This window comes from Polyodon spathula, chromosome 14 (genome assembly GCF_017654505.1).
Source record: "Polyodon spathula isolate WHYD16114869_AA chromosome 14, ASM1765450v1, whole genome shotgun sequence".
Lineage (NCBI taxonomy): Eukaryota > Metazoa > Chordata > Actinopteri > Acipenseriformes > Polyodontidae > Polyodon > Polyodon spathula.
The window spans coordinates 24,197,835-24,223,039 of record NC_054547.1 but is presented as its reverse complement, the minus strand read 5'-3'; the positions used below and the strand labels follow the sequence as shown (position 1 = coordinate 24,223,039).

The 25,205-nt window shown below is 41.1% G+C and overlaps 1 protein-coding gene across 1 annotated transcript; it reads right to left on the bottom strand.

The window, feature by feature from the left end:
• Nucleotides 1-325: 325 nt before the first annotated feature.
• On the bottom strand, nucleotides 326-23,265 carry LOC121326496 (uracil nucleotide/cysteinyl leukotriene receptor-like). Its single transcript, XM_041269779.1, has 2 exons — nucleotides 23,062-23,265; nucleotides 326-2,480 (listed from the first exon to the last, which is right to left on the bottom strand). The coding sequence occupies exon 2, from the start codon at nucleotides 2,469-2,471 to the stop codon at nucleotides 1,452-1,454; it is 1,020 nt and encodes a 339-aa protein (XP_041125713.1). The 5' UTR covers nucleotides 2,472-2,480; nucleotides 23,062-23,265; the 3' UTR covers nucleotides 326-1,451.
• Nucleotides 23,266-25,205: the final 1,940 nt, after the last annotated feature.

The following is a 25,205-nucleotide window of genomic DNA, read 5'->3' as shown; positions in this document are numbered from 1 at the left end:
TTGCATACTAAAGGGAACGTGCTACTGTGTTCAGGGTTGATCCTAAGGAATAGAGGAGGGGAAAAAAAGGCTGGAGGGAAGTACTTGGGAGTTTGGACTGTGTCACGAACGGAGGCCTTACTAACTTGGTTCTTTTCTGTTTTTATTCCTTTTTGTTTTATTTCTGGATTTAAGCAGAACGCGAAGAGGACTAAGAGGCTTCCGTTCCTTTATTTTTGATTACTCCCGCACTACCTCCCTCACATCCTTCTTTATTATTTTTCTTTTTTTTCGTGTAATATTAAATAAAATTTTAATTGTTACACGTAAATCACTGTCTGGAAAATCCATTTGTACTCACACGCCTCACAGCCTGATTATTTATTATAACTTATTTTTGTACATGTTTTTGGTCAACAACAATTTGCTTGTACAGCAGATGCTGTACCTTGTAATATAGGATGTTGCATGTTGCAGTGTATGGCAAAATTTTATAACATTACAGTAATAGCAGTATTGGTTACTATAGTATTTAGATAGACTTACTGAAGAATGTTTATTTTAAATGTAATTAAATGCATTTTCTAATACTAAAACAAGTCCTACAAAGAATGCCATGATAACACAAAGTTTACATGCAGATAGTGAAAATGTATGATGGATTTATAATCAAAGCAATGTTTAAAATATTTAATCACATTCTACAACAAAGAATAAATTACACTCATTACAATGTATTGCATTTGCCTACTATGAACCCCAAGATAATGTGTTTGTTTTTGTGACTAGGAACGTGGGCTGCAGTTTAATATGATGACAATTTTGTGTCGGACAAATGTTAAATATAAGGAATCGTATATATCCAAAGTATTTAGCGATGGCCTGCTAATACAGTAAGTGTGGGTTTGCAAGAAGGCGCTAAGCTGTTCTTACGGGACGCAACTCTGTGGTTCTTGGATCAATGTAACATTGGGCTTTATTCACAAACCTTTAGCTCATGGGTTATTTAAAAAATGCTTTTTCAAATTAAATGTATACTGTTTTACCATTAAACCAAGTTTGATATTCCTAAAACTGTTCTGGACTATTGATGATTTCATTTCAACATAAGTATGTGGCGCAAAATATGATATCAAACTTAATTTTATTCATACAAACAGTCTGACCAAGCTATTGAACAGGGGTAAAACAAGTGTCCAATTATGTGTTTTTCCCCCGTTTTCCCCTCAATTTGAAATGGCAATTTTGAATGTCACCCAAATACTGTCTTAGGAAGACTGAGGATCAATGGGCAACTTGCAATTGTTAAACAACAGAAAGCAAACAGACAAAACTGAAATTAGTCCTTATTACTGTAGCTTTAAATGGTAGCTGCCTACAGTTATTGATTTCATCACGACAATTATTATTCTTTACATTTGGTACAGAAGTGGAAATGTTCCATTAGGGTTGAGGACCAGCCTCTTCTCTCTTCAGAACTCAGACTTGGCGCTCAATGAGCTCTCGTGGGTCCTCTTCCCTTCTCCACTGGTAGCCACTGACTGCCCAGTCTTTTCTCCACAGAGAAGACGTCTCAGACTGTCCCGGAACTTCTCAGCGCCAAAGAGATAAACCAGTGGGTCAAGGGCACCATTAAGACAAGTCAGGGAAGAGGTCAATCTGTTGCCCAGCAACAGGCCTCTCCTGGCCTGGCAGGAGGCTCCAGGATGCCCGTGTGAGAGGATGAAGGTGGCACGGCTGACATGGTAGGGCAGGAAGCACAGCAGGTAGATAAGCAGCACCAGCCCAATGGTGCGCAGTGCCTTGGTCTTAAGCTCTGATTCAAGCCGCACTCCCTGTTGTAGGCTGCGGGCAATCAGCAGGTAGCATGCAAGGGTGGTGAGGAAGGGTGGGGTGAAGGCCACAGCAAGGGAGACCAGGGCACGGCGAGAGGTCTTCTCACGGTACAGCTGCAGGCAAATGGTGGTGTTGTCCACCTGTGCTGTCTGCTGGGTGATAAGCAAAGGCACCATTGACACAGTAACCAGGACCCAGAGTGCAGCACTGGCAATATGGGCATAACGTGCGTAGCGAATCTTCATTGAGCGCACAGCATGTACAACGGCCAAGTACCGGTCTCCTGCAACACAGGCCAGGAAGTAAAGGCTGGCGTACATGTTTACATAGAACAGGAAGCCTGCCAACCGACAAGGCACTTCCCCAAATGGCCAGTGGCCTCCCATTAAGTGGTATGTGGCTCGCAGTGGCAGGATGGTCACGTAGGAGAGGTCAGCCACAGCCAAGTGCACCAGGAAGACATTTGCAGGAGACTCAGGTCCTCGCTGCCGAGAAAACACCAAGAGAGCCAATCCATTCCCAATCAGAGCCAATAGGAAAACAACAAGGTAGAAGCCAGCAAACAGGATGTTCTCCAGTGCTGGCTCCCTGCTGCTGCAGCTCTCATTGGATTGGTTGGAGAGTAGAGATACAGATTCCGTCGATGAGGTGTTCATTTCTTACAGCTGGAATGCAAAGCAAGAAAGTAAATTACAAAATGAACTATACAGTGTGTGTGTGTATATATATATACATTAGAATGGATGTAAGGCAGCCCTGTTTCAGTGAGAATTCCACTGGTTACATACTGTAGTGTTTAGAAAGACTTTTGTTCTTGACTATTTGAAAATCATATTATTCTAATCTTTCTTGATAACGTTTCAACAAAAACACACTTGTCTCTTGTTTATTCAATGCAATTTAAAAATGTAGCATAAAAAAAACATGGCTGAAATATTATAGCATTCATTTGTTGTTTATATGTTATACTCTAACTAACCCATGGGAATAGCATTGATTCCATGGTGATATCACGATTTAGTGTGAAGTTATAAAGGAAAAACTACTGAGAAAAGCGCTCGACTCTGCCATTTATAAAAAACCTGTTTCCACAGGAAGGGCCTTATCTCCCAGTCTGGCAACACGGCCTTCCAAGAACCTCTAGAGGCACCCAAATACACCATACAAGACAAATGTTTTACCATTTGACACTTAGACTGTTATAGTTTGAACCACCTCTTCTTTTCACATGCCAAACCTAGGTTACCAAGTTAATAGACCCTGGAGGCACTGGCTCAGTCTGGAAAGTGTCTACCTGGGCTGACGTGTAATGAGACAAACTTTGCCCAGAAGAATTTACTCCCTAAAATATTTTACAATTTGTTGGTGCATTTTGATATATATATTAGGGGCAGAATGACTACTAATTTGAGTCAAACAGTAGAGGTAAAAAAAAGGTTAAACAGGTTGACTAGTCGGCACTTAAAAATATTAATAAATCATGTATTTGATTACACTATGTAACACAATTTTTGTTCCTGGTTAGTAAGTGTTATTTCCTAATTGCTTACGCCTCAAAAATATAGAAAATGGTTATTATTCTCCACAAACTTTGCTTTTGTGACCAGGACAGTGATATTTCAAAATATCACTATTTCCAATGGGAAAACGGGCAACTTTGTGTCTTTTCGTTCACATAAAGTCAGAAAAAAAACAACATATGAATCCAAATTAACAAATGAACAGTATAATCGTAAATCTCGAAAAACTACTCACTTCTAAATCTTTTGTAGTCATTTTTGTATTACTTTAGTATAAATACATGTTAATTTGGATTCATATGTTGTTTTTTTCTGACTTTATGTGAACAAAAAGACACACATTTGCCCGTTTTCCCATTGGAAATAGCGATATTTTGAAATATCACTGTCCTGGTCACAAAAGCAAAGTTTGTGGAGAATAATAACCATTTTCTATATTTTTGAGGCGTAAGCAATTAGGAAATAACACTTACTACCCAGGAACAAAAAATAAATAAATAAATTGTTACACGGTGAATGTCTGGTGTTACAATAATGAACGTATTGTTTTGTCACATTTTGATGTCTGTGCACTATATTTAAAAACTGCTTGGATTTTTTAAAAACTGTTTATTAATGTTCTAAAATGTAATTTCTATGTTAATAGTTTGCCTCCGCAACTGTACTTTCACCCATCTGAAAAGTAATTCACAATTACTTCACAATCATGTGAAGTGCAATTAGTAAACTACCAATTTCTGAGGTTGACTGTCAGTTTTCTGTTCGACTAGTTGACTAATTGACACTAACCCTTATTTAATCAGAGAGAGAGAGAGAGAGAGAGAGAGAGAGAGAGAGAGAGAGAGAGAGAATGGCCTATTTAATTAATGGTGCTGTTTTTGTACTTTTGTAACTTTAATTGACCTTGGCTTCCACTGCCATTTGCAACTCCAAATAAAATGAAGCCAGACACACTGTTTGATATCCTGTACACATAACGTCAACGCACACCCTCTAAAACAACAAGGAGAAAGGAGATTGGGCAAGACTCCCAACATTCACAGTGAAGATGAACAGCCATATACTGGGAATCGACTGGCTCAACTGATATGGATTAAACACCCTGGCATCCCTTCACTTTCCTTAAAAAAACACCTAAATAATTCTCAGGTTGTGTACTAAAATTGTAGTCTGTTCTGTGTGGCCTTTAAATATGACTTTTTAATTGTAATTAACTAACACTAGAAAACGGCAGTATTAGAGGATTATTGCCAAATTACTAGGGTGTGCCGAGTAGTGTGTATAAACGTATATCTATAATGAGTATACTGGCATTTGCGAGTATGAGTTATACAGGTGTGCATTATTTGTACACCATTTTTAAGGCTTGTACGGTTTCAACCCTGACATTTCTGCCATTAAAAAATGACACAGCTAGAAAATCGAGTATGTATGTATATACATATATATATATATATATATTAAGTCTGACTACCAAACATACAAATATGTCAGATGAAACTTTACACTCCCTTTGCTGAATATAGCATAACATGTAAGGTGAGGAGGATTTGTATTTATTGATTCATTCTTTAACCAGGAATAACCCCATTTCCAAGGGAGTCCTAATACTTGTAGCACCTGTCAGTGTGGTGGCAGAGTTACTGATTGAAAGTAAAAATACAATTTTAAAATCAAAACTACTTACAGAAAAATTATGTGGGATTTACTAGAAAGTTCTTATGCTAATGAGTGGTGTTTTTAAGCCTTGGTTATTGGGTCTTTAATCCCTTCAGTGCTGGGTAACGTCTTCCTGTGTGTATATATATATATATATATATATATCGCACTGTCCCGCAGGCTGTGAGTAACCAACCAGTCGTTTAAAAAATTTCACGGAGTGTGTGGAAGGGTTTAATCTCTAGATATATGTGCATGGTGTATCGGTCATGTCATTTAAACAGTGGATGATTGATGATTGTCTAAACTCGTGATGGCTACAACACTTAGGGGATCCAAGCAGCTATTTTGGCAAACTCTATCTTATTTTCAAAAATTATTTTCAGAACTAAACAATCACTATTGATTGCAGCAGCCTGCCCTATTTTCCATCATACGCAGTCTTGTATATGTCAGTGGCACAGTGCCCTGCAGGCAGAGAGTGTCCAATCGCTTCCACAATTGTAGGACATGTGTGGGAGGGTTTAGTCTCTCAAGCTTTGGGTATGGTGCACAATCACGCCCATGAAATCGTGCATCATGACTGATGCCTAAACTAGTCTATAGGATTTCTCTATGTTGTTCTGTCTGAAATGGCAATGACCATGGACAAGGTCTGAAGGGAAACGGAAGCTCTGACTGGCAACTGTATAATTTGAAGCAAGTCGCTTGGGAATTAAAATTATGATGGAAGAGAAGAGACGTTTGTTTACAAAATGCCTAAACCGCACATAACAATTAAACAAGGCTGCAAAGAATTGGAGCATGATGGGATGTATGCAGCTGACGGTGACAAAATAATGGTGTGCACTAACTGTTGACTAGAATGGGAGTCGAAAGATGCTGTTGTTAACATCATTAACTGTTGAATGCTTTTGGGGAAAAAATGGCTTGTTTGCTTATATAAACCCCGTCTGATCGTGATGAATTAGGACGTGAATACATGAGTCAAGTCGATGGACTAAACACTTTGCATACATTTTTATGTCTGCATTCAAGAGAGACAGTGGACAATAGCTATAACATTCTAAAGGGTCTTCCACTTTTTCAAAAGAAGAAAGATCAATGCAGATTCCTGCTCTCTGTGAAAGGAGCTAATTGACTTTAGGAGTAGTGGGCCAATCTGTTTCCATAGTAATAACAGAAGTTCTGGCCCAATCCTGGGGCATGACCCTTATTCATTTCACATGCAGCACCCTCCAGCTCCTGTAATATCAGAAGAGTGTCTAGCATTGAAATAATTGGGGTAATTCCAGGGTGTTCAAAAAATCATCAATAACACTGCTGTCTACTGTTGCTTCAAATGTGTAAAGTCAAGAGTGAAATATCTTTAAGACCTTGTTTACTTGCTGTGGATGGTAAACCACCCTTCCCATTGTATCTTTGATTGCATCCATAGAAGTAAATTGTTCTGTTTTTTTAAGCACAAAGCCAATAATTTACTTGTTCATAATAAAGCTGTCTAGAGTTATGCAAAAGAAATTCCGCTTGTCCGGCTATCAAAGCACGTAGGTGGTCCATCTTGGACTTAGGGTTAGGGTTAGGGTGAAAACGTTCAGGGGTAGTGAAGGACAGGCCCTCCCCTCCATGATTGACTTGATGACAGGCAGCTGGAAACGCCAAGAAATTGTCCACTTCCTGGGAGCGAAACTTTGCTCTCACTTCACCAAAGGCCCGCCTCTTTGCAGCAGTAGCAGCAGAGTGATCCACATGGAGAGATTTTTCCCCTGATTTTCGAGAAGCCTGGAGAAGTCATTGTAGATCATTGTAACAAAGGCATTGAGATCCTGGTGAGTGGTTTATAAGAATCCTGAGGGCCCTCTGCGTATACGCGATGTGCTCCAGGAAAGGGTGATCATCAGAGGGTTTCAGGGTCAGATACCAATGCAAAATTTTCTCCTGAAAAAAGTGGATGGGGTCATCGCCTTTAGGAAGCCCCACCAGTCTGACATTACAGCAATGATTTCTGTCCTCCAGGACAGCGATCTTATCCTGTGTCAGATTTGCACGTACTCTTTTTATTGATATATACTCTGAGCTCAGTCTTAAACTCAGGGGAAACGTTCAGGAGAACATAAAGATATTTCAGACTCCTGTAAGTGGATTGTTCGTGCACAGGGCTTGCAACGTATCCAGATAACTTTTTAATAATCAAGAAAAACACATAGACACATTTAATTTGAAGTTTTAACGAATCAGAGCAGTACACATGCTCGTTTCGGTTTATTAAATTATTTAAATATTGGATTGGTTGGTTGTGCAGTCCACTGTAAATCCCAATCTCTTAATACTAAAACATAATTTCTGTACCTTATAGCAATGCATCAATATAAAAGAGATAGTAAATTCAAATATATACTTACCTTCCAGTATATGGAAGTGTAGTGTAGGATATATTGAAAAATAAGAACTGTCTTCAAAAGGCAGAGACTTGACTTCGACCAAACAGCGATCAATTTTTCAGAGGCCCTCAGAGCATGGATCACGCAACTTGTAGTTAGCAAGTTGAGCAATATCAAATGGGGTCTTGCTCTGGGCTTATACAGGATTTTCCCTCTGTTGAATACATCAGAAGTCTAATCATCACTTGGCCTTGACATTTCTTATCTTTAAGTGAATTATACATTCTAGAAGGATCTGGTCAGGTGGACTAAAGTTCACAGAATCCTTGCTATAATATAATGCAAATATATGTGTATATATGAGCGATGTTTTTAATATGTAACACCAACTTTATTTGATTATATTAAGCTGGGTCAAAAAATATATGTCCCTCTTAGCCGCAAATGATGTTACCTTTTCAGTGTGTTCTCAATGGGCCAGTTTAACATCATATACAAATGTGTGTTAGTAAAGTATGGGACAAAGACTCTCTTTGAATAAGTATACAGTGGTCAGTTCAGTTAATTTCATTTAAATTTAAGCTATAAAAAACATGTTAAGTATAACAGCCTTATTTAACTGTGCCATTCTCGGACTATGCCTGACCTCTCTGTTTCTAAAAGTTGCCTGCTCAAGCAGGATTCAGATACCCTGTTTTCTTGCCAAGATTATTGTTTTGATTAATATGAAACACTATTGTAAGCACTTCTCCAAATTCATCGCATGAAGTTAGTTTTCTCCCAAAGAAAGTCGCTACTTATTTGATAATAACTGATAGTGGACACAACTCCCCTAATTCATGGAATACTCCCTTCTACAGCCAGGTTTTCTTATCAAAGAAAGACCATGGACTCAAAACTGCGGACTACAAGTAAATCTCACTTTGACTGCCAAAAAAACCTTCCTTATCTAGCACAGCTCTGCTTGCAAGCAGATAAGGGCAAGTATATTTTTTTGTGTTCTAAAATTATTGAATACAGTTTACACTTTGTCTAATATTCCAACCTAACAGTTCCTTTATTGCATAATATAAACTAAACATTTATATTCTTTAATTTAATGGATATTGTACTGTCTAAAAGATGTTTTGTTTAGTTGGAGAAAGAAACTGAACTAATTCTTAAATTGATTAATTTAAATGCTGGCTTCTGCTTTTACAGTCTATTTGTATTACAGTAGCGCCTTAAACAAGCAAAAACACCTTTTGGTTTAAATATTATGTTTCTTATTAGATCAAAATACTTAAAACATTATTTCTCTTCAGAGAGTTTTGTCACTCTATTATTAGATCAGAATACTTTTTATTTAAAACCTCTATGCTTAGTAACAACCGATCCACAAAAAGGGAAACAAAACTGAACCAGGTAACTACAGACCAGTAAGCCTGACTTCTATTATATGCAAACTTATGGAAACTATAATAAGATCCAAAATGGAAAATTACCTATATGGTAACAGGGTACTGGGAGACAGTCAACATGGTTTTAGGAAAGGGAGATCGTGCCTAACTAACTTGTTTGATTTTTTTGAGGATGCAACATCGATAATGGATAATTGCAAAGCATATGACATGGTTTATTTAGATTTCCAGAAAGCTTTTGACAAAGTCCCGCACAAAAGATTAATTCTCAAACTGAACGCAGTTGGGATTCAAGGAAACGCATGTACATGGATTAGGGAGTGGTTAACATGTAGAAAACAGAAAGTACTGATTAGAGGAAAAACCTCAGAATGGAGTGTGGTAACCAGCGGTGTACCACAGGGATCAGTATTAGGTCCTCTGCTATTCCTAATCTACATTAATGATTTAGATTCTGGTATAGTAAGCAAACTTGTTAAATTTGCAGACGACACAAAAGTAGGAGGAGTGGCAAACACTGTTGCAGCAGCAAAGGTCATTCAAAATGATCTAGACAAGATTCAGAACTGGGCAGATACATGGCAAATGACATTTAATAGAGAAAAGTGTAAGGTACTGCACGCAGGAAATAAAAATGTACATTATAAATATCATATGGGAGATATTGAAATTGGAGAAGGAATCTATGAAAAAGACCTAGGAGTTTTTGTTGACTCAGAAATGTCTTCATCTAGGCAATGTGGGGAAGCTATAAAAAAGGCTAACAAGATACTCGGATACATTGTGAAAAGTGTTGAATTTAAATCAAGGAAAGTAATGTTAAAACTGTACAATGCACTTGTAAGACCTCATCTTGAATATTGTGTGCAGTTCTGGTCACCTCGCTATAAAAAAGATATTGCTGCTCTAGAAAGAGTGCAAAGAAGAGCGACCAGAATTATTCCGGGCTTAAAAGGCATGTCATATGCAGACAGGCTAAAAGAATTGAATCTGTTCAGTCTTGAACAAAGAAGACTACGTGGCGACCTAATTCAAGCATTCAAAATTCTAAAAGGTATTGACAGTGTCGACCCAAGGGACTTTTTCAGCCTGAAAAAAGAAACAAGGACCAGGGGTCACAAATGGAGATTAGACAAAGGGGCATCCAGAACAGAAAATAGGAGGTACTTTTTTACACAGAGAATTGTGAGGGTGTGGAATCAACTCCCCAGTAATGTTGTTGAAGCTGACACCCTGGGATCCTTCAAGAAGCTGCTTGATGAGATTTTGGGATCAATAAGCTACTAACAACCAAACGAGCAAGATGGGCCGAATGGCCTCCTCTCGTTTGTAAACTTTCTTATGTTCTTATGTTCTTAACACAATCAAATAGGTCTGTTTAGTTTCAAATATCATTCTGTCTAAAAAGGGTTACCCTTTTGTTTTTGCTCATTTGCAATGCCTAGCCTGTTCATACAAAATCCAGTTGAAGCAGGTTTTAAGACATCCTAGCCTTTTGCCACTTTTTTGGGTGTTGATTAGTATGAGACACTACCGTAAGCATTTTCTAATACTCCTACCTTCTGTTATCCGAAAGTAATTAAAAGTAACGAAAGAAACGGGCTACTTTTTTCTCATAAAACTGGAATACGCTAACAAGGCCTTATGATAAGAGCCTGCCAAGTTTGACTCCTTCCAGCAGGTGCTTTCATAGACTGAACACAACATCTATCCATTGTTTTCTAGTTGTGATGAGTCAAAGGGGTTTCGGTCTGTGATTCAGCCTCCCGACAGTAGATGGCATCAAACCAACTCGGGATTTCCCTTACCAAGAGCTTGTGACCATGGCAAAAGTCATCTTTTTGAGGGGCGGCACCTTGGTGAGGGGCGGAAGTACGAGTATGTAAATTCCAGCCACTGGAGTCAAGTGAAGGATAAGGACACTTGTCGGTTGGGGATTGGTGTTCCACTGACTACAGAGGCGGGACATTACATACTAAAGGGAACGTACTACTGTGTTCGAGGTTGGTCCGAAGGTAAAATAGGTGGAGTAACAGGTGGAGGGAGAGACTAGTTTGGAGCAGCGGGATTTTTGAAAATCTGAACTAATATTTCTTTTGTCTTTGTTTTGTTTATGTCCGGTACGCCACGAAGACGATTAAGAAAGAGTTCTCACAATCTGTTTTGGATTTTTACCCCTGCACTCCCTCCCTCACAGCGTTTTGTTTTCTTTTTGTTATTTAATTTTTTTGTTGTTGTGTATAGAAAATAAAAATAAATTATTTTATTTCTGTACACATAAGTTACTGTCTAAGTTACTTACATAAGTTAATACACTCTCGCCTCACATGAGTATACAGATTTTTTTAAAGGAACATACACAGTATTATTAGAATTACTGACAACGAGTATATCATATTATTTCAATCAATACAGGTTAGTTTAAATCATCCAATTCATAATTACTCAGCACGTTCCCAACAGAATTCAAACCCTGCACCGGGCTCAGCTCGGACTGGTTCTGCGAATACCGCAACAGGCCTGTGCAGATCTGTTAAAAAAACATTTTCTAAAACACATTACAGTCATTACAATATTTGTTGCAGTTTCACAAATACTCAATGTGTATCCCAAAGATCAGCCTACTTCCAGTAGCTGTGACAGTCTTGGGTCAGTTTCTGCTCACAGGTGCGGGTGACAGTCTTTAAAAGCCTGATACATGCAAAAACTTAGCTGGGCTCCCATCTCTACATTCTCATTCCCATCGTCAGTGGGCAAAAACAATTTAACTGAATCTTGGTCCATCAAAGAACCGCATACCCTTGTAACTGAGGCCTTCCATGCAAAAGAATCTAATCTAATGATTTATAACACAAAAGGACGTGCCAGAACAGTCTGTGACACCTGCATAGCATCTTTTTGCATTTTTGCATTTTTTTTTTTTTTTTTTGGTATGGTTAACATCAGCCCTTTAGGTCAAGAAAAGCGTTGAAGTATAAAATGTTATAGTTTTTGTAAAGAACTTTTTGAAGTAAGCACAACATTTGACAGTTATCTTGCCAATTTGAAGTTTAACTTAGAACTTAGAATAAGCCTTATAATGTGATGTGGTAATCCTGAATTTTGAAAATGAAAATTGGGCAAGTTATACTCTATGCATTGCAAGAGGGATTAAAGTTCAACTCAATTGGAGTCTAGCACCATTGTAATCCTCACAACACACAAATTCAGAATGTATATCATTTTCCAGCTTCCTTGGAAACAGTATGTGCAGAGGGGTCAGAAAATACAGAACAGGGGCTCCCGAGTGACGCATCCAGTAAAGGCTTGGAGTACAGCATGTGCCCTATAGCGTGCACGTCACTGGTTCAAGTCCAGGCTATTACGCTGCCGACCGTGAACAGGAGCTCCTAGTGGGAGGCACACAATTGGCTGAGCGCCACCTGAGGGGGGGGGGGGGGGCTTAGGTCGGCCAGGGTGTCCTTGGCTCACCGCGCACCAGTGACCCCTGTAGACTGGCCAGGTGCCTGCAGGCTTGCCTGTAAGCTGCCCAGAGCTGCATGGTCCTCCAAAGCTGCACCTCTGAGGTGCCTGCATGGTGGGTCTGCAGTGTAAAAGAAGCAGTCAGATAGAGTGTGTTCATCTTCGCTGCTCCCAATTCAGCGTGGGGGTGGTAGTGGTGAACTGAGCCTAAAAAAATAATTGGCTATTCCAAATTGAGGAGAAAATTATAAAAACAATTGGCAACTACTAAAAAAAAAAAAAGAAAAACAATTTTTTTATATATCCATGCTGTCCTTTTATTCCAAGCAAAAAATGTCATATAGTTTGAATTTTATAGTTATCTACTTTTAAAAAATACTTTTTATTAGAAAAGTTTTTATATGCCCCAATGCTGACACTATGAAAAATGCAAAGATCATTTGACGAAACTGTGTTCTATTTTTTGTTTATTTTTAGTAATGTTTAAACAGCTGTGACAGAAGCATAACAACTGTTAGAAAAAACAACTGTGATGAAAAAAGCTATATATAGTTCTTTCTTTCTATAGTTGTTTCCTTTGAGACCTGTGAGAAATTTGACTTTGAAATGATTCAGTCTCAAATTCAGAAAAAAAACCTCTAGCACTGAGGGTTCTAAAAACCCTAGCAGTGAAAGGGTTAATGTAACTCAAGTTCCAATTGACTAGACAGAGATTGTTCCTATCCAATATAACCATTATTGCTTTGCAACACAGTACCCACATGTTGTCTGTCAGGTAGGGATTAAGAATAAGGTGCGCCCAAAAATATTAATGTAACGCCTACCGAACCAACAGTCTTATTCAATATAACGATAGGTTGCGGATGCAACCCCGGTTCCCTGAAAGAGAAAATAACCATCAACGTATGGGACATTGCCGTCAGGCAGTAGGGATTGGTTGAGCTTTATGGCAAAGCTGCCGATAGGCCTCTGCGCGAGCTGACGTGTAAGCCCGCCCCCCTGGGAGCTTACTATACGCAGCGCGCAGAGACTCTCTTCCTCTTTTGCTCTTCAGGCCGTGAAGGCTTCCGGAGCAACCTCTAGGGTTGATGGTTATTTTCTCTTTCAGGGAACCAGGGTTGCATCCGCAACCCATCGTTCCCTTTCAATTCGAAAATAACCATCAACGTATGGGAACAGTGTACCCAAGCTGTCGCGAGGGAGGATTCTCGGCAGTAGGACAGACTTACGTCATAACGCAACTGCGTAGGTAATACATCTAGGCATATGCGGAGCTGCACCTCAGCGTCTATGCTCGCAATGACACCTGTCCTAAAGTGGAATAGTAAACACCATACTGGCATCCTAGGGTGCCACAGAGTGTAGTAGAGAAGCTCCAAATAGTGGAGCAGAGGAATCCAGTACATTTAACCGGTAAAACCTCATAAAAGTATGCGGTGTAGCCCAACTGTCTGCCGCGCAAATGTCAGACATAGGGACTCCCTTAAAGTGGGCCCAGGATGTCGCCATACCCCTAGTGGAAAGCGCCTTCAACTGCCCTGGTGGTGGAAGGCCTGCAGATTCATAAGCTAATTTAATAGCATCCACCATCCAATTTGAAAGGCGTTGTTTAGACAACGGCTAACCCAAGGTCTTAGAACCATGGCATATGAACAATTGTTCTGTTTGCCGCACAGTCGTTGTACGGTCAATATAACACTTCAATGCCCACACAGGGCAGAGCATATGTAACCATTCTTTCTCTGGGGAAGAAAAGGGAGGAGGATGGAACACGAGCTTCATATCCACAGTGTGGAGAGGCTCAAATGGTGCCTTGGTAAGGGCTTCTAGTACCACGTCAAGGTCCCATGACGGTAAACTGTCAACCTGCGGTGTTTGTCTCTCCGCGGACGTAACGCGAAGGCATTGAACCAGGACTGTAGGGGTCTCTGGTGTAATAAGCCCAAAGGAAGGGCTTGTGAGGCGGCAGCCATCAGCCCCAACATGCGCTGACATAGCTCCATGCTGATTGTTTCTCTCAACCTGAACAGGGAGAGACACCGCTCCAGCGAGCTAACTCTCTGTGTCGACAAGGTTGCTTCCATGGACACTGAGTCCAGATGCAGACCCACAAATTCAGTCTGTTGGCTTGGTACGAGGCGGCTCTTTTCTGAATTGACCTTCAGACCTAGCCACTGAAGATGGTCTGTAACCATCACTGTGTGCTGTGCCAGCTGCTCCTTCGACTGCGCGCAGACGAGCCAGTCGTCCAGATAGTTCACCAGTCGGACACCTTGAGCCCGCAAGGGAGCTAAAATGGCATCCATACATTTGGAAAAGGTTCGAGGAGTTAGTGACAGACCGAATGGGAGGACACAAAACTCGTACACCCTGTTCTGGAATGCGAAACACCAATATTTCCTGTGACCCGGGCAGATGGGAACATGAAAGTACGCATCTGCCAGGTCCACGGTGGTGAACCAGTCGCCGTGTCGGAATGACTGGATGCTGTGCCTGTGCTTCAGCATCCTGAATGATAACCGCTGTAGGTATTTGTTCAGTACTAAATACGGTGGAACCAGCCGTCCTTTTTGGGCACTAGGAAGTATTTGGAATAGAACATCTGGTCGATCAGAGCAGAGTCTACTTGTTGAACAGCATGCTTCCTGAGCAATGCTGGTATTTCGACATTCAGAGCTGAAGACTGAACAGGGTCCTTCACTGCAGTTACGACCACCCCCCTGAAGGGGGGAGGCTTTAACCAGAACTGAAGGGTGTACCCGATGGATATGGTTTTGCGCACCCAGATGTCGTTGGTGCATTGTTGTGCTAACTGGAGCTGTGGAACAGTGTAAGGGTGGGCTAACAGCTGCCTGGATGTCTCAGGGCTGCTTTGGCTGTGCTCACTCACAAGGGGCCTGGCCAGAGCCGCGAGAACGTGACCTACCACCTCCTCTAGGGTGACAATGTATGCGCTGTGGTTTTGCAAACCCAGGCTGTCCGCGCGCTGACGGACCTGCGGGGGAGGTCCTACTACCCCATGGTTGTGCCTGCTGTTGTGATTGTTCCTGAGGCCGCTTTGGCTGGAACTGTTTATTTGGCCACATCTTATCCATTTTGCTGCGACGCCTCCCGCGCCTTGCCAAATGTGTGTCCGGGTGTAATCGGAGCATCCAGCAAAGGGGCCTTGTCAGGCTCCTGCACTCTCGCCTACGAGAGCCAGAGCTGTCTTCTGGCCACCACCAGAGACGCGATGCTCCTGCCCTGAGCCTGCGCACTGAGCTGGGCTAGATTCACCAGCAGCTGACTGACTGTGCCTACCTCGCTTCTGAGGGCCGCAGAAGGGCACTCAGGTAGGTCTCGAAGGAGTGCCGCCTGGTAAATCGTCAGTAGACTGGCTATGTTAGACAGTCTGACTGCCTCCGTGGCCGCAGAGTACCCTTTTTTGAGGTGTATCTCTGTGGTCCTGCACTGCTTATTGGGGCAAGCTGGGTCTTTTGTAAGCCCAGATAGTGTCAGCGTCTTCACTAACGCGGCGAACGCAGCTTCCACCGGTGGAAAGGACGCTAAACCATCCTCACTAGCCCCCTACGTAGTAAAGGCTGAAGCCTTGCGAGACGTTGCAGGAGCAGAGGCCGTAGCCTTCCAAGTAGATTGCACCTCCTTAACAAAGTCTGGGAATGCCTGAAGCATCCTGGACTGATGGGACTGGGCTGAAGGCGACTCAAACAGAGATCGCCGGGGAAGCTCTGTCTTAGACCAATCGATGCCCAAGTGGCGGGTTGCTCTGTCCACCACAGACCACATAGGGTCGTCGGTATCCATCACCACGGACTCAGCGTCCTGATCCGAGTGCCGGGAGGCTACCTCAGCCTCTATACTATCCCCTTCCAGGTTGTCAGATGCATCCCTGGAAACCGCATCGATATCCCAGTCCTTTTGAGTTTGCAGTGGAAGGGAAACAGCCGATGGAGGTTGTGGAGGAGCCACTGGCTGGCTGGCGACAGGCCCAGTGGGTTGTTCTGGGGCTCGAGGCACTGCATTAGCTAGGGACATGAGGATAGACTGCTGCCTCGTCATAACCTCCATGAACTGAGACATCTTGGAGGTTAACTCCACCGCCCCCGACCTGTCTCTGTATCACCTGTCACGATGAGGGGAACGAGAGCGTCCTCTGCGTCGAGGCGATCTGGAGGGCGACCTAGACTCCAGATGAGGGCGTACCCTTGAAAGGGAGGGGCTGAGAGCCCGAGCGCGTTTTGTGGGGAACCTCTGACCAGCTGTAATCTGGGAGGCCAGGCTCGTGGAGAGCTGCAGTCGCCCTGGCAGCATCGCCGTAGACGACGGCGGGGCTGAAATGGTGTGGGAAGATCCCGAGGAAGGAGAGTGCCCACCCACTGATTTCTTAGCCCTTTGCCAAAGGGCGCGTGTCTGAAAGCCAGCGCAAAGGTGACAAAAGGCCCTATGCGCCAGCGCGGATGTGGCATGTTCTGGTCCAAGACATGCCACGCACTCATCGTGTGGGTCACTGGCAGGCAACTTTGCCTGACAGGATGTGCAACGATGGAAGCCCGACATCTCCGTAGAGCACGACACAACAAACACCGAAGGTGCGTCGAGCACCGAGCGTCGAGTGTCATGAGCCGAAGCGGCAAATGGCGAGCGTTGAAGTGCTTAGCGTCGAGCATCTAGTGTTGATTGTCAGAGCGCCAAGCGTGCAGCGTCAAGGCGGCGAGCGTCGAGCGTCAAAGCGCTGAGCGTGTATCGTTGAAGTGCCGAGCACCGAGCGTCGAAGCGCCGAGCACCGAGCATCGAAGCACTGAGCGTCAAAGCGCAGAGCGTGTGGCGTCAAAGAGCTTGTTGCATCGAAGCGGCAAGCGTCAAAGCGCCGAGCACCGAGCGTCGAAGCGCTGAGCGTTGAGGTGCGTGCGTCGAGTGTCGAAGCGTCAAGCGTCGAGCACCGACGCAACGAGCTTCGAGCACCGAGTCCCAAGCGCGGAAGCACTGCACCAAGCGCCAAAGCGCTAACACCACGCAGAGCGAATACAGAGAGTCGAGATGCTAGCACGAGACGCCTAAGCATCAGCTGACCCGCAGAGTGGAGACGCTAGTGCTGGTACAGTGTCTTATATGGTGAATACTTACCTTGGTGTTTAAGGGAGTATGTGCTTGGTGGTCGTCTTCTTAATGGTGAAAAGGGATTTTTTTGGGACGCTGCAGCAAGTGCTTAGTGTACTGTATGAGTGACTGTAGGGCAAACCGTACAGCTACCACGTGGTGGGGAACACACAGCAGTGGAAGATTTATAGAGGGCTGCAGAGCAGACTCAATTCACAAGCGTTCTAGCTGGCAAGACTGAGGCTGCAATACACGCATGGCCAAAGCCAACGACGTGGGTCCTAATTAAATATATTATATATATTTTCGGATATATATATATATATATATATATATATATATATATAATATATATATATATATATATAACAAAATATATATATATATACAAAACCCAAAAAACACACAATTAAATATTAGAATAATATATAATAATAAGAGAAGACGAAGACCACGAGGTTAAACAAAAACACGATGCCGAAGCAAAGCGTGAAGGGATATATAAAGTAATATATATACAAAATATAAATACAATTATATAAACCAAATTTACCAACAATAAATGCAACTGAAATAAACTTGGAGAAGGGGCAAAAACCAGCTTCTCAAGCCTAAGCTTAATGAGTACAGTCAGCTACAAGCTCTAGTACCTACCGCTACCGATGCTGAAGACAAAAGAGGAAGAGAGTCTCTGCGCGCTGTGTATAGTAAGCTTCCAGGGGGGCGGGCTTACACGTCAGCTCGCACAGAGGCCAATGGGCAGCTTTGCTATAACTCTCAGCCAATCCCTACTGCCTGACGGCAATGTCCCATACGTTGATGGTTATTTTCGAATGAAAGGGAACTGCAACTGCTTAAAATGTGCATCCCCACATCTGCCCAACATCTGTGCATTCCCAGCGATCCACTGTAGCTTCTCCCATTACAGGACCAAAAAGAAGACAGGGTTCAAGGGGAAGCAGCAGCACAATGTTTATATCCTGCCGGGTTTGTTCAAGGAAAAATGTAATGTTAAACTCTAATGTTTTCATTTAACTTTTTGTCAAAGCATTGCTGAGTTTCCAAAATACTATAAATTCAAAGTGATTGCTAAGGAATAAGGCATATTAAAGTCGGGGGAGTTTGTATTTCTCAAGCGTCGTTGGTATTCAGCACAGCTGGCAATTAAGTGATGCAGCTGGGCACCCAGAGGAGATATAAGCATGTTCTTGGGTGGGTCCATCCTTAAAATGATTCACCATTACCACATTCGCTGTGGGAGGGGACAGGGTTATTCAATTTTATTTTTATTATGAAAAGTATTTTATAAAAGTGATTTGCTTTAGATGGGGTTATTGACTAGTTATTTTACTAAGGGGGGAGGACGACTCTGCTGGAGAGGTCAGCATTTGATCTGAGGTACCATAAAAGCAAGGTCAACAAAGATAACAGGTTTTATTTATGCTTGAAACAATGGCAGATCTAAAAATACACACTGTTTAATAAACCAGCTGGGTTTCCCCCCAAGGAATCATGTATTAACGCACTTATCAACATTATTTCATACTACTTCTGTCTAAACGCGGGGTCTTGTTGAAGCTGTTTCCTCTGTTAAGTATTGCCTTGCTCCGATGCATTCTTGTTAAACACTGTGCTCATTACGTCCATTTTTAAAAATCCAGATTGATGCAGACCTGTTTTTAATTAGAAGCCCGGCTCAAAATGGGAACTGACTTCTGACATTTCTGTGCAGTTACATGCACACCAGAATTATGATTTTAAAAAACTTTTTTTTTTTTTCAGAAAATTCATTCTTATTTCAAAATTGATATAAATACAGTTTTCACAAAACATATCAAAATATTGTTATTTGACAAACTTCATGGAAACCTGCCATTTTCAGTACCTTCTGGGAATTCACAGGTAATAATGCACAAGAACCAAAATTAGTTATTTTAATAGTTAATAAATAAACTAAATATTTTAAAATGTTAAAGATTTTGTTTAAATGTGTAACAATTAATAAATATATAGTGGTGGATACTTCTGGGTCAGTGAATAAGATATATTACCCCCCAAACACACTTTATTCAAAGTATAGAAATTTCACAAATGCAGTGGCAGGGTAAACAGTGGCTGCCCGCCACAACCTATAACTTATTATCAAGTTCTACAGTTCAACTTTAAATATGTTGGATTCCCTATGTGCCATCTATACTAACAGGCAATTGCATAAAGGCAGGCCTAACTGATTTAACTTTTTAGGTAATTGATTAGTAGGGGCGCAAACTACAGCTCACAGGGTTTACTCCGCAGCCAATACATTCATTATACTTAATTTTATTCAAAACATGACTTTTGTTTTAGTTTTGCATATTTTGGCAAACAGTCTGTTTCTACAATTATGGGACAGTGAAGAAACAGCTGTGCAAATAATTACACTTCTAGTAGATCTGTAATTATTTGGAAAGTTCATTTGTAATGCTTAGTCCCACGCAGAGTGCATTCTTGTAGTGGTACAATGTTTAGTGGAAACTGATATGGTTTAACAACCAATCTTAACAAACAGCTGGAGAGATAAAGCATGGAGAAATGCAAGCAATAACCCACGACCAGGTGTGTGGTAAGACCATTCTCACCACGCTCCCTGCAGTGGGTTATTGCACATATGAAATGGCTCTATGTTTATTTTAATTTTTTTTTTTTAAAGTTAACGTTTCCTTCTGCCCATGTAAAAAGTTATACTGTGTCTTTAGAGGCTGCACATGGTCTACAGGAACTTATTACTGCGAAGTGGATTATTTTACTATTCTTTAGATATTGAATTGTATTTATTTATGAATTTCTATACTGCAGCTTAAATGTACTAGTTTTCTGTGAAGGAAAACTACAAAACCTAAATATATTACTGCTTACTTACACGTTCTATACACTTAAGTACATTTCCCTCATATAACAATTGTGCTCTTCCTCCAAACACGCTGCCTGTTCTTCTCAAGAGTAGTTTAACTTCCCCAAAGTCTCAGTGCATCAGTTGAACTCAGACAGGCAGGCAGGCAAGCAGAATGTCACTCATATCAGACAACCTGACCAAAACTGCTCACTGAGACAATACAAACACAGTGATGGGCCCATAGATGTCATAGCATGTGGTAATACTATTCTTATGGCATGGTGTCACAGAGACGGCTGGTTTGGGGGATGTCGGACAAGAAACAGGAACCAGAAAAAAAAGAGAGGTGGAGTTTTGGGGAAGCTGAGCGCTTGCTTGCGCTCAGCATTTAATGAATGAACAGACGGACAGACAAACAAAAACACAGGACACAGCAAATTCGCCAAAACAAAGAGATGAAACAAAACAGACTAACACTAAACAAACACCGTGAGCTGATATTTTAACTGTTATTATTATTCTTATTATTATTACCTCCGTCTCCAATCCCGTTCTCCACTCACCGAACACACAACCCTGAGTGACTGAAAACATGCTGCTTTTATGCAGCTGTACTGACTCGATTGCTAATCAATAATTCAATTGGGGTTGCGGTACAACTGCATGTGAATTAATAAAGTGCAATTCCCCGTGCTCACATATTATTACTTTTTACTTGCACATGAAGTGTTGTGCAATCCTCGTGCCTAAATACAAATATACATTTTAAACAATGTGTTACACAGACCTGTTTATATCCTGTGTACCAATGACTATACATCAACATTAACACACAACATATAACACAAAATACACATGGGACGGGCACTTTGCCACACATGGTCATGTGACTTTGTTCAGCCAATAACAGTTTTTAATGTATCCAGTCCAAGTTGTAATCAATTAATTGACAATACAGTGTGTTTTATAATTATGGTGAAATGTGTAAAATGTCGCAAGGTCATAACTTGTAGAAGAACATGAAATGCATTCAGTTTTTCTGATCCCAGAATGTGTTGTCTAATCGATTTAAAGGCTGTCAATGAGTCATCAAGAATAAAGCAGCTTGGTAACACATTCCTTACACTCGCAACTCTATAAAAGATTGGGGATCCCAACCAGAAGATCCTTAGATAATTTACAAGTGCTCTCTAACCAGTTATGAATCCATGTGTATTTCCACTGATTTGATCTGAAGGATTAGTTTAATGCAGCACTTTGTCAAAGGACTTGTGAAAGTCTGGCTATATTTTATCACTTCTTCGTCAGCCAGGATCTACTGTGCCCCTCTGAATCCATGTTTCCAGCCAGGTACAGTCTACACCACAAAACCGGAACATACAGTACTGGCTTTTCAATATATGTTTTTAGTAGATCCATTTTCTAGGTAGAAAAAACGTAAAAAAAGTAAACAAGAAATAAACAACTTACATCAAGTGTTTGTAAATTGCCAGTAAATTGCTTGTTCTCAATTTGAAGCAAGTAATTGTTGTTGTTTTTATTTCCTTCCAGAATAAAAGTGTCCTAATAATAACAATGATTTTATAGAAGTACAAATCTTTAATAATCCAGCATGTTTCACAGTGTGTTTGTAAAATGCCCTGGGTAGAATAAGGTTTGGTTTCAAACTCTGTACTTCAGGGTTAAAGAGGATTAAGTTGACAGGGGCGTCAGTCCCCCGTGTCAATATCCTGACCAGCACAGGAAGCTAATTCATCCCTGCATGCAGACAACCTTGACAGCACTGGGCATCAGCTGTGTTTCCTACACAATCACTTGCAGGAGCAACTCTGGCTTGTGCCTGTTAAACTTAGTAAACACTGCAAACAATTCTTATGCTAGTGAATCGAACAAGGGCACAATAAATGCATGACGCGATATGATTTGCTTTATTTGATCTATCAACAAAGAGTTAAGAATGAACTGCACAGGAAACTGCTTTAGGATATAATCATGTATAAAGGAAAACAAAATCTAGTATAAAGAAGTGATTCATTTGATTTTGTATATTTCACAAGTGGCTGTCACACTTGTTTGTTAGTATGCTCGTATAATAGATTCAGCACTGGCAATTAGCACTTTTTGACCATTATCAATTGACTGGATATATTCAATGGAATAGCCTAAATAATGGTTTTGGGTGTGCTACAGGGGCTAGCTGTAAATTTATTTTTCACTAGGCTAGTAAAACTTTCTTATCTCTGATTCAAAATATAACTAGTGTATTCCATTTATATAGACACAAATACTATACAAAAATACAATCTGAGGCGTGGCAATTTGCTAAAGTACAATTTTCAATATTAGAAAAATTATTTAAGACCTTATTACAGCTTAACGCTCTGTAAAACTACCTTTTCATTTTTAGAAATAAGTGGTTAAACATTGCTCTGTAGGATTAAATGTAAATACAGCATCGTTCTGTGTTGAAATACCAAAGTAGGAACTTTTGTATCCTAGCTGCTAGGATAAACCAAAGTGCCCCACATTAAAAAGCTTGAACCCCAAACTGACACAAAGCAAGTAATCCTGCTGCACCTAAGAAGAACACAAAATAAAACAACTGCACATTGCCTTGCTGGTAATACCAGTCCCACAATCATTAGCATGTTGGTGAATCCATTTACCCATTTTACAAAACAGATGCTTCATGTAGGATATTCTAGTGAAAGCCATCCACTTTTCCGTGTGTGTTTTCATATGGAGTTGCTACAGTTCAGTGCCACATGCTACACTAAGTTTTAGCAGTACCTACATTAGTCTCTAAAAATCAAACCTATCAGACTGAACACTGAACTGACAAATAGGGCTCTTACCTGTTAGGACGCTGCCCCTCTTGGGTTGCTGTGCTGATAGAAAATGCCTGCCCGGTGTGTGTCCGTCAGACAGTTGGTTTTGGCAGTGATCTGACAACAGCTGCCTGTGAAGTTAAGGAAATACACAGATACAGCAGCTCTGAGTTTGTGTGTGAGAGATAGGAGTGGGAACTACATGTAGGCTGCATCAGTTTTATAAGACCAGTTGAGTAAGAGAGATATGTATATCCACCTATCAGCTCCCACAGCAAAATGCTGTTGGCTTCATGTAAAAAAAAAAAAAAAAAAAAAAAAAAAAAAGAACTCAGTTGTTTGTAGAACCACAGCGCTCTGAATCTACTTTTTGTTGTCTCTCTAATTTGATTGACATGGAAGGGAGGGGGATTCTTGGTGTTGAACCTTGACCTTAGTTATATTCCTCCCTCTCTGTTGTGAGGACCACTTGTGTTCCATTCTATCCATTCACAGTCTACGGGACAATGGTCTGAGTTAAGAGAAGGTTTTTTTATTTATTTTGAAAAATAGAATGATTCTCCTTAGCGATGAGCAGGGAACCCAGGCCCCATGGCAACAAGGCCTAGTTTAATTAAAAATGTCTCTGTGATGATTTTTTTTTTGTCCCTATCAATATATAGAGGGCAGCCTGTGTTGTTAATGGGAAGGGTTATGAATGAGGGAAAGGACATCATTCTTTGTAGAAGGTTTAATCTGAGGAGCCCCGTTATCGACAAAGATAAGAAGGGAGAGAAACTGAAAGAGAAAACAAGGCTTCTGTTACTAGCCTCCCGACAAGAGGCCTGATGTTTCGGACCTGAATAATCATCTCTATTTTGACAAGGCAGACGGGTTGGAAAATGAGCAAGAGAAGAGAATATTTCTTTCATCCAGCAGATCACAGCTGTACAGTCTACACATCAGCTCATTCTCTCCCCCATCCCAATCTCGGCTCTGTGTCAACATGATTCAGTGTTCGGAATGAGACCCTCCAGTGTCTCACAGGGGTTCAGTTGTGGAGCTTAAAATATAAATGATGTATAGAAATAAGAATTCTTGTTTCCATTGATTTATGATCATGGTTGGTAAAGCTTGTAGAATCTCCAGTAGATTATGTGGACTGGTACCATACCCTGAACAAGAATTCAGTTCTATTTATTGTATTCTCTGAGGCTACTTTACTTTCACATGTACTGAGTTAATTTTATTCAAAAAAGGTATTACTTAAGTAGTCTTAAGTCTCGGCTTGTTTAACGTGGTTAGGCTGGTAAAGACACAGTCGCACTGTGAGAAGGGAGTCATGCAGTCCTGGCGCTCCTGTGTTTAGGGTGGGAACATTGGCAGTGTCTGCTTCACCTTACCGCACTACAGAAGCCCCTGATGGCCAGGCATCCAGAGAGCTCAGGCTTTTTGCTGACATCCTCAATGAAGTCTCTTTCCACCAGTTTCTATACTATTATTTTAATCATTCTCTCATTAACATTTTCAAACTTTGTTTCAACAGGGAGTTGATTGAAACAGAATCTCAAATGTAACAGAATAAATAAATGTTTGGAACGATGCAGGGTAGTTCCGATATTGGCAAATGGTGCATCTTACTGTACTTAAAAACTGGCAGGTGTAGTGAGGTCACCATGAAGATATGATGTGAGCGGGAACGCACTTCATAGCTTTTTAAATATATCAACAATGTTGTATTACAGACCAAGTGGGATGTTATAGGATATGGAAAGGCTACAGGATATAATTAGAGATTTTATAAAAGTTTAGTGTGTGCTCCTGCCTTGCACCCTGTCTGACGGGTTAGGCTCTGGCTCACCGTGACCCTATAAAAAAAAGGATAAAGCGGTTACTGATAATGGATGGATTTTTGTTTAATTTAGTAGTTTTGGAGAATATAATATACATTAAATTACATTTCTCGACATTTTGTGGTGCAGATACCCGGGCCGAGGGTTTTGCCAGGCACCTGGAAGGAATTTGAGACACTCTCATTGGAGAGAAAGCCAGCCTCTCAGTTTTAATGGGTGCCTGGAAGTCTTGGGGTGTTTCTGGTGAAGAGGATTGAGCCCGTTTTGGCCCTGAATGCCCACAGGCTCTGATGACGAAACTGCCCATTGGGTTTCATAAAAAGGGATCTTGGTGATTGG

Coding starts and splice junctions, on each gene's coding strand:
- LOC121326496 (XM_041269779.1), bottom strand. CDS start 2,471: ATGAACACCTCATCGACGGAATCTGTATCTCTACTCTCCAACCAATCC.